The sequence below is a fragment of the Petromyzon marinus genome, chromosome 39, assembly GCF_048934315.1.
Source record: "Petromyzon marinus isolate PM22_M1 ecotype Great Lakes invasive population chromosome 39, UKy_Petmar_22M1.pri1.0, whole genome shotgun sequence".
Lineage (NCBI taxonomy): Eukaryota > Metazoa > Chordata > Hyperoartia > Petromyzontiformes > Petromyzontidae > Petromyzon > Petromyzon marinus.
The window spans coordinates 9,136,966-9,149,152 of record NC_133705.1 but is presented as its reverse complement, the minus strand read 5'-3'; the positions used below and the strand labels follow the sequence as shown (position 1 = coordinate 9,149,152).

General features: G+C 48.5%; 1 protein-coding gene across 2 annotated transcripts in view; it reads left to right on the top strand.

Moving 5' to 3' along the window:
• The window catches only part of NPHP4 (nephrocystin 4), a 307,452-nt gene that overhangs the window by 201,530 nt on the left and 93,735 nt on the right, over window positions 1-12,187 (top strand). For both annotated transcript variants that reach the window (XM_032968292.2, XM_076072909.1), the window contains 3 exons: window positions 615-775; window positions 3,948-4,104; window positions 8,085-8,198. In XM_032968292.2, coding sequence (XP_032824183.2) covers window positions 615-775; window positions 3,948-4,104; window positions 8,085-8,198 — 432 coding nt within the window. The remainder of the gene's footprint in view (window positions 1-614; window positions 776-3,947; window positions 4,105-8,084; window positions 8,199-12,187) is intronic.

Here is a 12,187-nt window from a genome sequence, read left to right as displayed (position 1 = left end):
GAGGTCTCAGATTCGGGATCATGGTCGTTGAAAAGAATTATCTTATCAGGGCAAATGAGCGGTGCTGGTCCCTGCTGTACGAACGTGGCGTTTCCTCCACTGGCGTGAGACTACAAGTGGGGACGAGTGCAGGCACGTGATTATTTGAGCGAAAGAAACGCATTGCCGTGGTGATTCGCCGCCGGAAATTTTCACCAAAAAAAATCATCCGGGAACGAACTTTCGCTAAGGTTGTCGGTCGGGCCCCTTTGACTCTGAATTGATGGAACGATTCGTAAGATTGTTGACCAGCCCCTCCTGGGTTATGATGTTAAACGGCATCATATGGTGATGGTGTCACCGAAAGAAAAAATAAACAGCTATGAAGGTCAGAGAAAAACACCTCATCCTCATGTCCTTAGTTATGGCTCACCAACCCTGGTGCAGAGTGCCAGGGTTGTTGAGCTGGAGAGGGGAGGGAGCGGGTGGGGGAGTGGGATCAGATGGGATGGAGCAAGCTGTGAGTCGTGCCCCAGCCCTTGCGCAGAAAACCCAGGAGAGTGATGACAAATCCGAGCAACAGAGGTGAACAGGCACACTTATCCTTCCGTTGTGATATCGACGTCGCAATGCAGGCTCTCCGGGACTGCATCTGAAGTACTTGGTGGATCCGGGCACCATGAAGGCCGGGGAGCTGCGCTACTTTTACGACTACCTCGCCCTGCACAGGCTGCACATCGACGTGTGGGACGCCCGATCGCTGCTGCCCATCGGGACCTGCTCCGTCCCTCTCAAGGTGCCCACCGCCCCCCCAAAAGACAAAGGTCCCTCCCCGTGTCGCCTGTAACAGACTTTTGGGGCAAGTTCTGTTAGCGAGCAACCATGAAGGCCGGCACACGGCACACGACGGGGTTCGGTGGCCAGCGTGGGCCACTCCCGGCCGCCTTTGTCTCCCTCGTGGCGATGTTTACACACCGCACTTGCTACACTTTTGAGGCTGAGTCGACCTAGGGGAGGCCCAGGACCGGTTCAAATAATCGCCACTGGTGCTGGCCATGAGCGGCGGGAATCAAACTCGCGTCGCCGGGTTCGTAGCGCAGCGCAACTAACCATTATTTAACCGCTCCCCACCACCACCACCACCGCCGCTTCTACTGCACGTGGAGTTGCTGGTTAGCGCCGTGCGTGAAGCACTGTGCACGGAGGTCATTGTACGATGTGGAATTTGTTTTTTATTCGTATGAGCCCCCATTTAGAAGCATGCTTTTAGATTAATCAGAGTATTTGGCTGCTATTAATTTCTGCGTGGTAAGCCACTTCTTTCAGCTATCATTTGTGGCCAGGTCGCTTCTGAAATATAAGCCATTAGCTCAGTGGGTTTTACCTGATAAAAAAAAAGTGGAGTTCTATTTGCATTTTTATAATATATTGTTTATACCTTTTGTATACTTTTCACTCCTATCGTTTGTTGCTGTAACGTTCTGACATGCCCCGACTGGACATATGCGGAAAAGAGCTTCATAGCTCATCGGATTCCTCCAGCATGAACAAATATTCTGACTGATTTCCTTTGTAATTGTCTCACCGCAGAGTGCTACCGTGAACACGGTTCTGTGTTGAGAACTTTGGGTCTCGACGCTAAACCCAGACCATTAATGTCGTACGGCTAGTTGCATCCAATTTCTTACGTGAAATGCTTCCTTAGTTCACACTTATTTATATTGCAGACTCGGGGAAATTACCCACCACTGCTTTCTATTCTGAGCGACCACCTACGGTGGTGGTGTTTGTGTGGGTGGTGTTGGAGTCAGTTTTTTCACAGATGCCTTGGTGACATCACTGCCACTTAGTGTGGCGAATGGCGGTTGTTGTTATTGTCGTTGTTGTTGTTTATGGCCGTTGGTGTTTGTGGTTTAAGTGTCATGAGTGGTGCCGCTGTAAGATTTATACTTGTGGGTCCCCTTTCATCACCGGTATGTTGCTGGGAGTGATTGCAAGTCTTCAGCAGCAACGTCTTTCACTTAGCCTCGTCGCATTTGCTCTAACCCTCCGTAACTCCCTCCGAGGCAAATGTAACTCGGAGGGAGTTACGGAGGGTGACTTCCCCCAATTTAACGCCGGACTTGATGCTGCATTGTTGCTCTTTCTCCAAGACAGCTCGCAAGGTGGAAACCCCATACTGACGGGAACCTTGCTTGTGTGATTGCGCTGCTGGGCTGGGTAACTGCAGCCACACAAATTATGGAGAGTGTAGAAGAAGGAATTTTGGTCAGTGTTAGTCCACAGCGCGCTTGATTTCAGCTATCCCTTCAATTGTAGGAAAATCGTTCCGCAGGCGTTTAGACTGTGTGCCTGTGGCTGTTAAAGTCAGGTGCAGTATCTTTATTGATATCTGTGTCGATGTCTTTTTAGAGCTGTGTCGTTTTTATGACTATGAGTTGTATGTGTTGATGGCTATGTTGGTGTCTATGTTGATGGCTGTGTCAGTGTCTATGTAGATGGCTGTGTGAGTGTCTATTTAGATGACTGTGTGAGTGTCTATGTTGATGGCTGTGTCAGTGTCTATGTAGATGACTGTGTGAGTGTCTATTTAGATGACTTTGTGAATGTCTATGTTGATGGCTGCGTCAGTGTCTATGGAGATGACTGTGTGAGTGTCTATGTAGATGACTGTGTGAGTGTCTATTTAGATGACTGTGTGGGTGTCTATGTTGATGGCTGTGTCAGTGTCTATGTAGATGACTGTGTGAGTGTCTATTTAGATGACTGTGTGGGTGTCTATGTTGATGGCTGTGTCAGTGTCTATGTAGATGACTGTGTGAGTGTCTATTTAGATGACTGTGTGAATGTCTATGTTGATGGCTGTGTCAGTGTCTATGTAGATGACTGTGTGAGTGTCTATTTAGATGACTTTGTGAATGTCTATGTTGATGGCTGCGTCAGTGTCTATGTAGATGACTGTGTGAGTGTCTATTTAGATGACTGTGTGAGTGTCTATGTAGATGACTGTGTGAGTGTCTATGTTGATGGCTGTGTCAGTGTCTATGTAGATGGCTGTGTGAGTGTCTATGTAGATGACTGTGTGAGTGTCTATGTTGATGGCTGTGTCAGTGTCTATGTAGATGACTGTGTGAGTGTCTATGTAGATGACTGTGTGAGTGTCTATGTTGATGATTACCATGACAGTGTCTGTTCTGGTTGCCGTTTCTACTTCTTCCTTGATGACTGCCATTGGTCTGCATGTCAATGTCTGCGTTTGTGTCGCTGGCAGTGTCTGTGTTGGTTACCGCTTCACATTCATTGGTGACCGCTCTTGGTGTTCATCACAGTGCCCCTGTCGGTATTTGTCCTGGTTTTTATTCTGTTCTATTGTTGCGTATGATGGCAATACGTGCAGTCAAATGCCAATGCCGAGGTCTGCTGGCCATGACGAGAGGGCTTCGGGAGAGAGTTTGTTTAGTTTTGCTGTTCATACGTTAACGGAGCGCAGACTACAGTGGTTTACTCCATGGTCCATAGTTGGGGTTACATGCTCACAGTCGTAGAACTGTGGATTTTCTTAAACTTTCCATTCGTGAAGGGGATGTGCACATCTGCCTTGCGATGTTTGGGTTTTCGAACGAGGTGTATGTTCTGGAGGACGCCCACGTTGTTGCACTCTGTTGGCCAGCGTCCTTCCTGATCTTTGGTCAGATTCTAGGATGATGAGAGCGCGATACCTAAAGGGGGGAATCAGGCCTTGAGTCTGTGGGCGAGGTGACATTGTCGGGATCTTGGTCCACGATGGGTAGGGTTGTTGTTATCGTTTGGCGAGAGAGAGAAAAAAAAACCAACCCCTGCGGTTTGCACACCTCTGCGGGCTTTCATCCCGGTTAACGCATCTGGAGTTGCCGTCGACGACGGACGTTGGTGCTGATCGCGCCGCATCCCCCCCCCCCGCCTCCCCACCGTGTCGGCGTGGCGAGCAGCACCTGCTGCGGTGCGGGCGCGGAGCGGTGCAGGCGTGGCACCACGCGGACGTCGTCACGACGGACCACGAGCAGCTGCACCCGAGCGGCCCGCAGGCCCTCAGCACGGCCTCCGCTGTCGTCGCGGGGCAGCTACACCTGCGCCTGGGAAACATCGGTAACCCTGCTCGACCCAAACCCCCCCCCCCCCCCCCCGGCTCTGCATGCCGGCGGCAGGTTGGCGCCGCGGCGGTAGCACTCGTGACTCGCTAGCAGCAGCGGCCTGGGTTAGATTCCGGACTCGGGCCATCGTTTTGTCTAGACCAGTGGTTCTTAACCTGGGTTCGATCGAACCCCAGGGGTTCGGTGAGTCGATCTCAGGGGTTCGGCAGAGCCCCCGCCACGGAGGTCCGGACACACTTGAATTATTGTGTAAATTTGTGATGACACACACGGCCTGCTTGGCCATCACTGGCTGCAGATGGTCATGCTACACTGCTTGGCCAATCAGCGCTGCGGGGAATTTAGTGCGTACTCAGTAGTCAACGTGTGACTGTTGTTGTCGTACGTCGTGTGATTTCTTTAATATTTTATCCATACTAACTATGTCGGGCAAAAGAAGAAAGTGGTCGGACGAATATGTACAACATGGATTCTCATGTATCACGGAACGTGATGGGAGTGAGCGTCCTATCTGCATGATTTGCAACGCCAAGTTGAGCAACTCTAGTCTTGCACCGGCAAAACTAAAGGAACACTTCTTGAAGCTGCATGGAGACGGGGAATACAAGAACACAACACTTGCTGAATTCAGGGTGAAGAGAGCCAGATTCGATGAAAGGGCCACTCTGCCTGCTCTTGGATTTGTACCTGTTAACAAACCGATCCTGACAGTATCGTACGAAGTTGCTTACCTAATCGCAAAGCAGGGCAAGCCACACACCATTGGTGAAACACTTGTGAAACCAGCTGCATTAAAGATGGCGAATCTGATACTCGGAACAGCGGCCGAAGGTAAATTATCCCAAATTCCTCTTTCAAATGACACCGTCAGTGACAGAATAGAAGACATGAGTAAAGACATCTTGGCTCAAGTAGTCGCGGATCTGATTTCAAGCCCGGCAAAATTCAGCCTTCAACTCGACGAAACCACAGACGTTTCTGATCTAAGCCAGCTTGCTGTTTTTGTACGCTATGTGAAAGACGACATGATAAAAGAAGAGTTTTTATTTTGTAAGCCTCTTACAACAACAACGAAGGCAGCCGATGTGAAGAAGCTTGTGGATGACTTCTTCAGAGACAACAATCTTTCATGGGATATGGTTTCTGCAGTTTGTACGGACGGAGCTCCAGTCATGCTGGGAAGAAAGTCTGGTTTTGGTGCGCTAGTAAAGGCCGATGCACCACACATCATTGTGACGCATTGTATTCTGCACAGGCATGCGTTGGCAACAAAAACCTTACCTCCAAAAATGGCAGAAGTATTAAAAACTGTGGTGGAATGTGTGAACTATGTGCGAAAAAGTGCTCTGAGGCACCGCATCTTCAGTGAGCTGTGTAAAGAAATGGGCTCTGAATTTGAGGTACTTCTGCTCCATTCTAATATTCGGTGGTTATCCCGGGGACAGGTGCTGAATCGTGTTTTTGCCATGCGTGTGGAATTAGCCCTGTTTTTGCAAGAGCACCAACACTGCCATGCAGATTGCTTCAAAAATCCTGAGTTCATTCTAATTTTAGCGTACATGGCTGATATATTCGCAGCTCTCAATCATCTCAATCAGCAGATGCAGGGTGGTGGAGTCAATATCATGGAAGCGGAACAACACCTGAAGGCTTTTCAAAAAAAGCTACCGTTATGGAAACGACGAACAGAGAACAATAACTTCGCAAACTTCCCGCTTCTGGACGACTGTGCAAGTAAGATCGAAGATGTGTCTGGAATCGGAGATATTTCTGTATCCACGGAACTGAAGCAAACAATTGCTACGCACTTAGATGAGCTTGCAAAGTATCTCGACGGATATTTCCCTACAAGAGAGTCATATCCAGCATGGGTGAGACAGCCGTTCACGTTTGCTGTTGAAACAGCAGATGTCAATGATGAATTCCTCGACGAAATCATTGAAATTCAGCAGAGCCAGGTTCAACAGCAACTCTTCAGAACAACAACGCTCTCAACGTTTTGGTGTCGACAAATGAACAAGTATCCAGTTATTGCTAAGAAAGCCCTGGATTTTTTTATACCATTTGTTACAACATATCTTTGTGAGCAATCCTTTTCGAGGATGTTGGACATAAAAACGAAGAAATGGAACAGACTTTGCTGTGAAAATGACATGAGAGTGGCACTTGCCAAGGTGAAGCCACGCATATCTGAACTGATCTCTCAAAGGCAACAGCAGAAGTCACATTGATTTCCAGGTATGTAATTTGTTGTGAGTTTATGCATTGTGTTGGTTTTATTCTTTGAACAAGGTAATGTTCATGCACGGCTCATTTTGTGTACCAGTAAAAAACATATCTATGTCTTGAATTTTAAAAAAATCACATTTTATTTTTCACTAAAGAGGGGTTCGGTGAATGCGCATATGAAACTGGTGGGGTTCGGTACCTCCAACAAGGTTAAGAACCACTGGTCTAGACGTTGTATATTCGCCTGTCTGGACTTTGTATGTTCTCCGCCCCCCCCCCCCCCCTTGTTTTTCTGCTTTGGTTTCCTCCGGCTACTCCAGATCCTTCCCAGCAGTGTAAATGGATTCACCACAGTTGGTCGATTGGCATGTGGCGCGTGGTGGGGTAAAGCGTTGGTTACTGCCACCTCCTACAAAAGACTTCCGGCCAGCGTAGAAGCGTTGACCGAAATACCCTCGAGAGGAGCTCTCTGAAGCTGCCAGCAGTGGCGTTGGCAGGCGATTTCAGGCCTGTGCCTTTATCCAATAGAGAAACGATGAACATAAAATACGTCCCGTAAATATTGGGGGTTTTGTATTCCGAGAGTTATCTTGAAAAACAAAGTGCAGAATCGTTGCTAGTGAAACACATCAGCAGTACGTAATTTTCTTCTCAATGCTATTTTCCCCACCTATTCATTTTTTAGCTGCTTCCAATTTAGCTCATGATCGTCCCATAATACAATTTGGCACCGACTTTAATTTGCACGCGCTACACAGGGATCGATGTTAAAATAGATCCATTAAAGTCATAATGAGAGCGCGCTAATGCAATTTTCGATTCGAAATTCAAATAGAAACGCCCCGACCGAGCAGCTTGGCGCCAGATTTATTTTTAACGCGTTGCATCGAGAGGATGACCCCGCTGGTTACTGGGCTCTTGTCCGCGTTCTGCGATCGCTGACAATGCGACACAGCATTATTGAATGAGCGAAGCCACATCTGCTCATTGGCCTGGACAAAATACGAGGTCTCGGTGCGACATCGCTCTCGCACGGACCTTGACGTCCTAGCGAGCATGGCGCTGAGATGTTAACCCTTTCCCGTTCCGTACGTCATCGGAACAGAATCAATTCCGGACGGAATCAGAAGCAAAAGTGCCATGTGGGAGGGCGTGTGGCACAGTGTGGCGCCAGCTATCATACAGTGCGGTCATGTCGCTACACGTTCTGAGATTCAGCAGTGAACGGGACCTACCCTGTAACTTCCAGACGTCTTGAAGAATCGTCTCTCAAAGAACCGCGCGGTGGTGGTGCTGGTGTTGTGCGTAGACGTCATGTACCGATGCTTCGATTAATAGATTCTTGAGTTCAAGATAAACATGTTTAATCACGTGTGTAAGTAGCGACGTGTTTTTTTATTTGTATACACTCAATGCAACGGGCTCCGGTGACCCCTGCAGCCACTGCAGTCTGCTAATTTCCCCAACAGCGGAAATAAATGATTGATTCTTCAATTGAATCACGACCCTGGCAAATAATATGGACACCAAGACAGACAATGAAATGTTTCCACCCCTGGGATAATGATGGGCTCACAACCTTCCAGTTGCGAGAATCAAACTCGGTGCCACGTCAACACGTGGCCCAGTACGCTCACGTATAATTCGTCCAGTGACGTTACGCGACCTGTTCCGAACACTTCACGCGTTTAAGAAATGCCTCCCCAAGAAAAACTCGTGCGTGCGTGCGTGCGTGCGTGCGCACAGGCCGCGTGGCAGATCTGAAGAGGAGGAGGAGGAGGACGGGGGTTGACGCGATGCCGTCCGCGGAGAAGAGCGCCAGCATCACGAGCGGCGGCGCCCTTCAGAGGCCCACCTCCGGTGAGCGCTCGCGTGCCGGGGCGCCGCTCCTCCGTGTGTTAGCGGAGCGCGTGGCTGTAAGGGGACAAACAAATTCGGTCTACTCTCGGCTCGGAGGAGGGTCGCGTCGGTGAACACGTGACCCTCCCTGGGGGCAGTCAGGCTGCGGAGATCGTCGTCTGCTTGGTGAAGAGGAGAGTCTTGTGTCCATTGCGTAACGGTATCTGTTCGTTGCAGTCCAGGGTTGTCCTTTTTTTCAACGGTTTTACTTAACTTGACTCCTGTGTCGTAGTCAAATCTTCGTCCACTTCCCGTTGTCCAATCAATCCTTAATTTTTGCACACGTACTCAGATCCGGTGGCAATGCATGCCTGTATCAAAATCGTCATTAATTAATCAATTCATTCGCCTTATTCTTATTATTATTTATATAGATTTGTGTAGGTCAAAAACGCCGCGGTCCCTAAACTCTCGAATCGCCTGCTCCGTGTGAACGAGTTACAAAAGTAATCAATTAATCCAAGTAACCGTTGATGTGGGAGCAAGCGGCGCATCATTGACGTACTTCTCGACCGTGAGTTAAACGAAGTTGTTAATAAAACCATTGTTTTTTAAATATTTTCTTAAGGAGTTTTTCCCCACTTACATATCTTCCATTGAGGTTGCCAGAGTTCCATCTGTTCATAAACGATGGTCAAACCATTGGAGTCTCCTTCTTGTAGTACGGTTGAGTAATGATATTCCCAAGCAGACTTATGCTACGGGGAATATTATTTTACTTTGATTTATAATTTGCGCAATGTTTTTGATGAATAATAACGTGTAATAATGTACGGCTCTTTGTTAGTCTGATGCTGGTTGATCATGGGGAGTTGTTTAGCCTTACTTCATGCCGGTCATTGCGTGTTGGTGAAGGTAGGGGCCCAGGACCTTCTGTTATCGCTTGCCACCAATGTTAGCCATGGCCAGGAGTCGAACTCAGGTTTCCGTGTTCGTAGTGTGTGGCAAGGACCCACTGTGCCACTGCTCCGCAAGTGAATAATCTCATCACAAAATGTAACACGTAGACTTTCGCGACCACTATTATAATTCGTCATAGAATTTTTTGGGGTCAGATCTCGTAAGTGGAATGTGTGTTGTGCAACCCCCTCCTCCACCTGACAAAGCCAATCAACGAAGTTGTCACGAGTTTAACAAACGCAGCCAATGTATTTCTGCTACAGCACACCCGGCGTGTTGGGAGAGCGAACGCACACAAATTGAGCAATCGTTAAATGTTACCAATGCCAGTGCCTTTATTTTTTTTCGTGTGACCAAAGAACTCAGTGAGGAGCACATTACGTGCGCTTAATTAACGTGGTTATAAACCAAATGAGGGATGAGTACATGCTGTGTTCTTGACCTTGACTATGGATGTAGAGCACACGCGCGCGCAAACGTAGAAGGCCTCATTTGTTCTCACAAAGGTCGTAGGGGGGGACCCTCTTGTGAATGGTGGGTGCAACGTTAGGAAAAGACATTGACATGCACGCAGGCGTGCAGGCATTCTCTCGGCTGAGACTGATAAAAGCTCAATACAACGCTCACAATGTGTGTGCCTTTACATACATATTCATAACCAATTTTGACATTATGTCATTTGCCATTTGGATAATTTGCCAAGCAAGAGGGCACACGGTGAATAAACATGGTCTTTAAACATTTTAACATTTCACATTTTCATGTTTTCACAAGAATAACTTACACGGTGGAAGAGCGATGGTGCTTTGGTTAGCTTCCCTGCACTATGAGCTCCGGCGACCTGAGTTTGATTCTGTCCAGCCGCTTGGTTTGAACTGGTCTCGGGAATTGAACTCTGAACTGTTCTTGGGCTCCCCCAATTCCCCTTCACCCACGCGGTGAAGTGTGGTTCAAGTAACGGCCATGACGAGCAGGGAATGGGGGGGCTGCATTCATCCAGCAAGTGGATTGACAAAGGGCTGTGATTTATTTCTTTCATTCTTGTTCACATGCCGTATTGTGTGGTGAACAGATGTTCAGCCAGATTTCAGGATAGGTGTGACGTGCTAGCAAACGGAAATCGCCTGTACTTTCATAAGGCACAATCGGAGAGACGGTAGTCGTAGACAAGTACATGTTGGTATTGACATGCTGAGCTGGGCTATCTGATTAATCAATTAATTTGATTACTACACCGATCATCGGTTCGATTACTCGACTACTCAACCAATTGTACAGCACAAGTATAGTTGGCAAAAAGGTAGTCTCACATTTGTTCCCAAAAATGTGATGCTGGACGGGAGGTAATGGGCAGGGCTTAATAACATCATCGGTATCATCATTGCCCTGAAGCACTGCAAGAGCGCACCCAGTCTCAAAGGGTCCCGAGTAATTGACCATTAAAAAAAAATTGGTTGGTTTTAAATGTTTCATTCATGGAGTGACTTCATCGACCAATCATCTCAGCTAAAACTATCGTTGTCCTGTGCTCTTTGCAGGATAGCAAGGGAACTAGCCCACAATACTGTTTGTGGTTTATTTTCCTAAGGCACAATGAACATATGCTACAGTCAGCTGTGCACTCCTCTCATGCGTATATTGTCAATCTGATCCGAGGGCCCCGTGCGCACGAATTGAGAGTTTCCGCGAAGGATTCATTACCAAATAGCATCGTCTGTTGTGAAGCAGATGTTCAAGACGTCGCGGTGTAGTTCACACAAGTTGGGCCATTGTGTTGTAAAACCAGAGCTTAACAGCTAAAATTATGAGCTACATGAAAATGTCTTTCACAGGTCCAGTTTTTGAGTTCCCATTTCAAAAACGGATAATTAATTCCAACGGCCATTCCACTTGATGACATGAATGACCTTTGTTAAATAGCCTGTGTTGAATTACCTGCCATGCCACCTTGGCTCACAGGGGGACACGGATCTGTTGAACGTGTGTCTTTGTGTGTGTTCACACACGTGCTATGTTTGCGGAATTGATTGCTCGTTGGCTAGTGCAGTGCACTACGAACCCGGTGATCAGAGTTCGATTCCCGCTCATTACCAATCATAACATTGGCATATGATTGACCCAGTCTTGGGCCTCCCTTAGGTTAACTCAGTCTTAAATGAGTACCCGGGTGCGGTGTGCAAACATCAGCACTGGGGAAACAAAAGCGGCTGGGCGTGGTGTTGGCCACCCGCCCCCTCGTGTACCATACGGGCCTTTACAGCTGCTTGCCTTAACAGCACTTGCCCCAACGGCCTGTTGAAGGCTATACGGGAGAGGGTACCTTTTGCCTTTGCTGTGGGCGTGCACGGGCGCGCGCTCAGCGCCGGCCACGAATCCTCCGTGCAGAATTGAAACCGTCGGGAAAGTGAGCAAATGTGTTCCGGCGTGATGAGACCTCCTCCGGCCGGCTGGGCCCGTATCACCTGCCGATGGTGCGTGTGCACCTCGCAAGCACTGTACGCTCTGCAAACCTCAATTCCACCCTTGGTCCCACGGGGCCGTCGCGACCGCGTCCCATTTGTTAGCACGGGAGCCCCCCGGTGGGTTTTTGGTTTTTGCCGGTTGGCGCGGCGTCGGTGCCGCAGGTTCCTCTCCGCGTCGCCGGTTCTCCCACACTGGCCACGCGAACCGAATCGCTTCTGGCGCTCTCGGGTTAGCGGGGTCAACAGGTCGGTGCCGTGGGACAGCACTCCGTGCGGGCGCACGTCTCTGAAGGCCACGACGGGAGGCTCGTTTTGTGAAACCGACTTTAGAATCAGTTACGGCGAATTCACACGCTCACTGCGATACAATTTAACACGTAGGCTTTCACGACAAATAGCATCCATAATGCAGGTTTTTTTTGGGTTAGATCGCATAAATATAAATGTATCGTTAAGCCCGTCACCACCCGACACAGCCAATTAGTAAGATTTGTCACGTAAACAGCACATGCAAATTCCACAACATTTACAATCTGAGTACGACGTTTCGCCAGCAATTACAACCGGCATCATCAGGCAGAAGCCAGA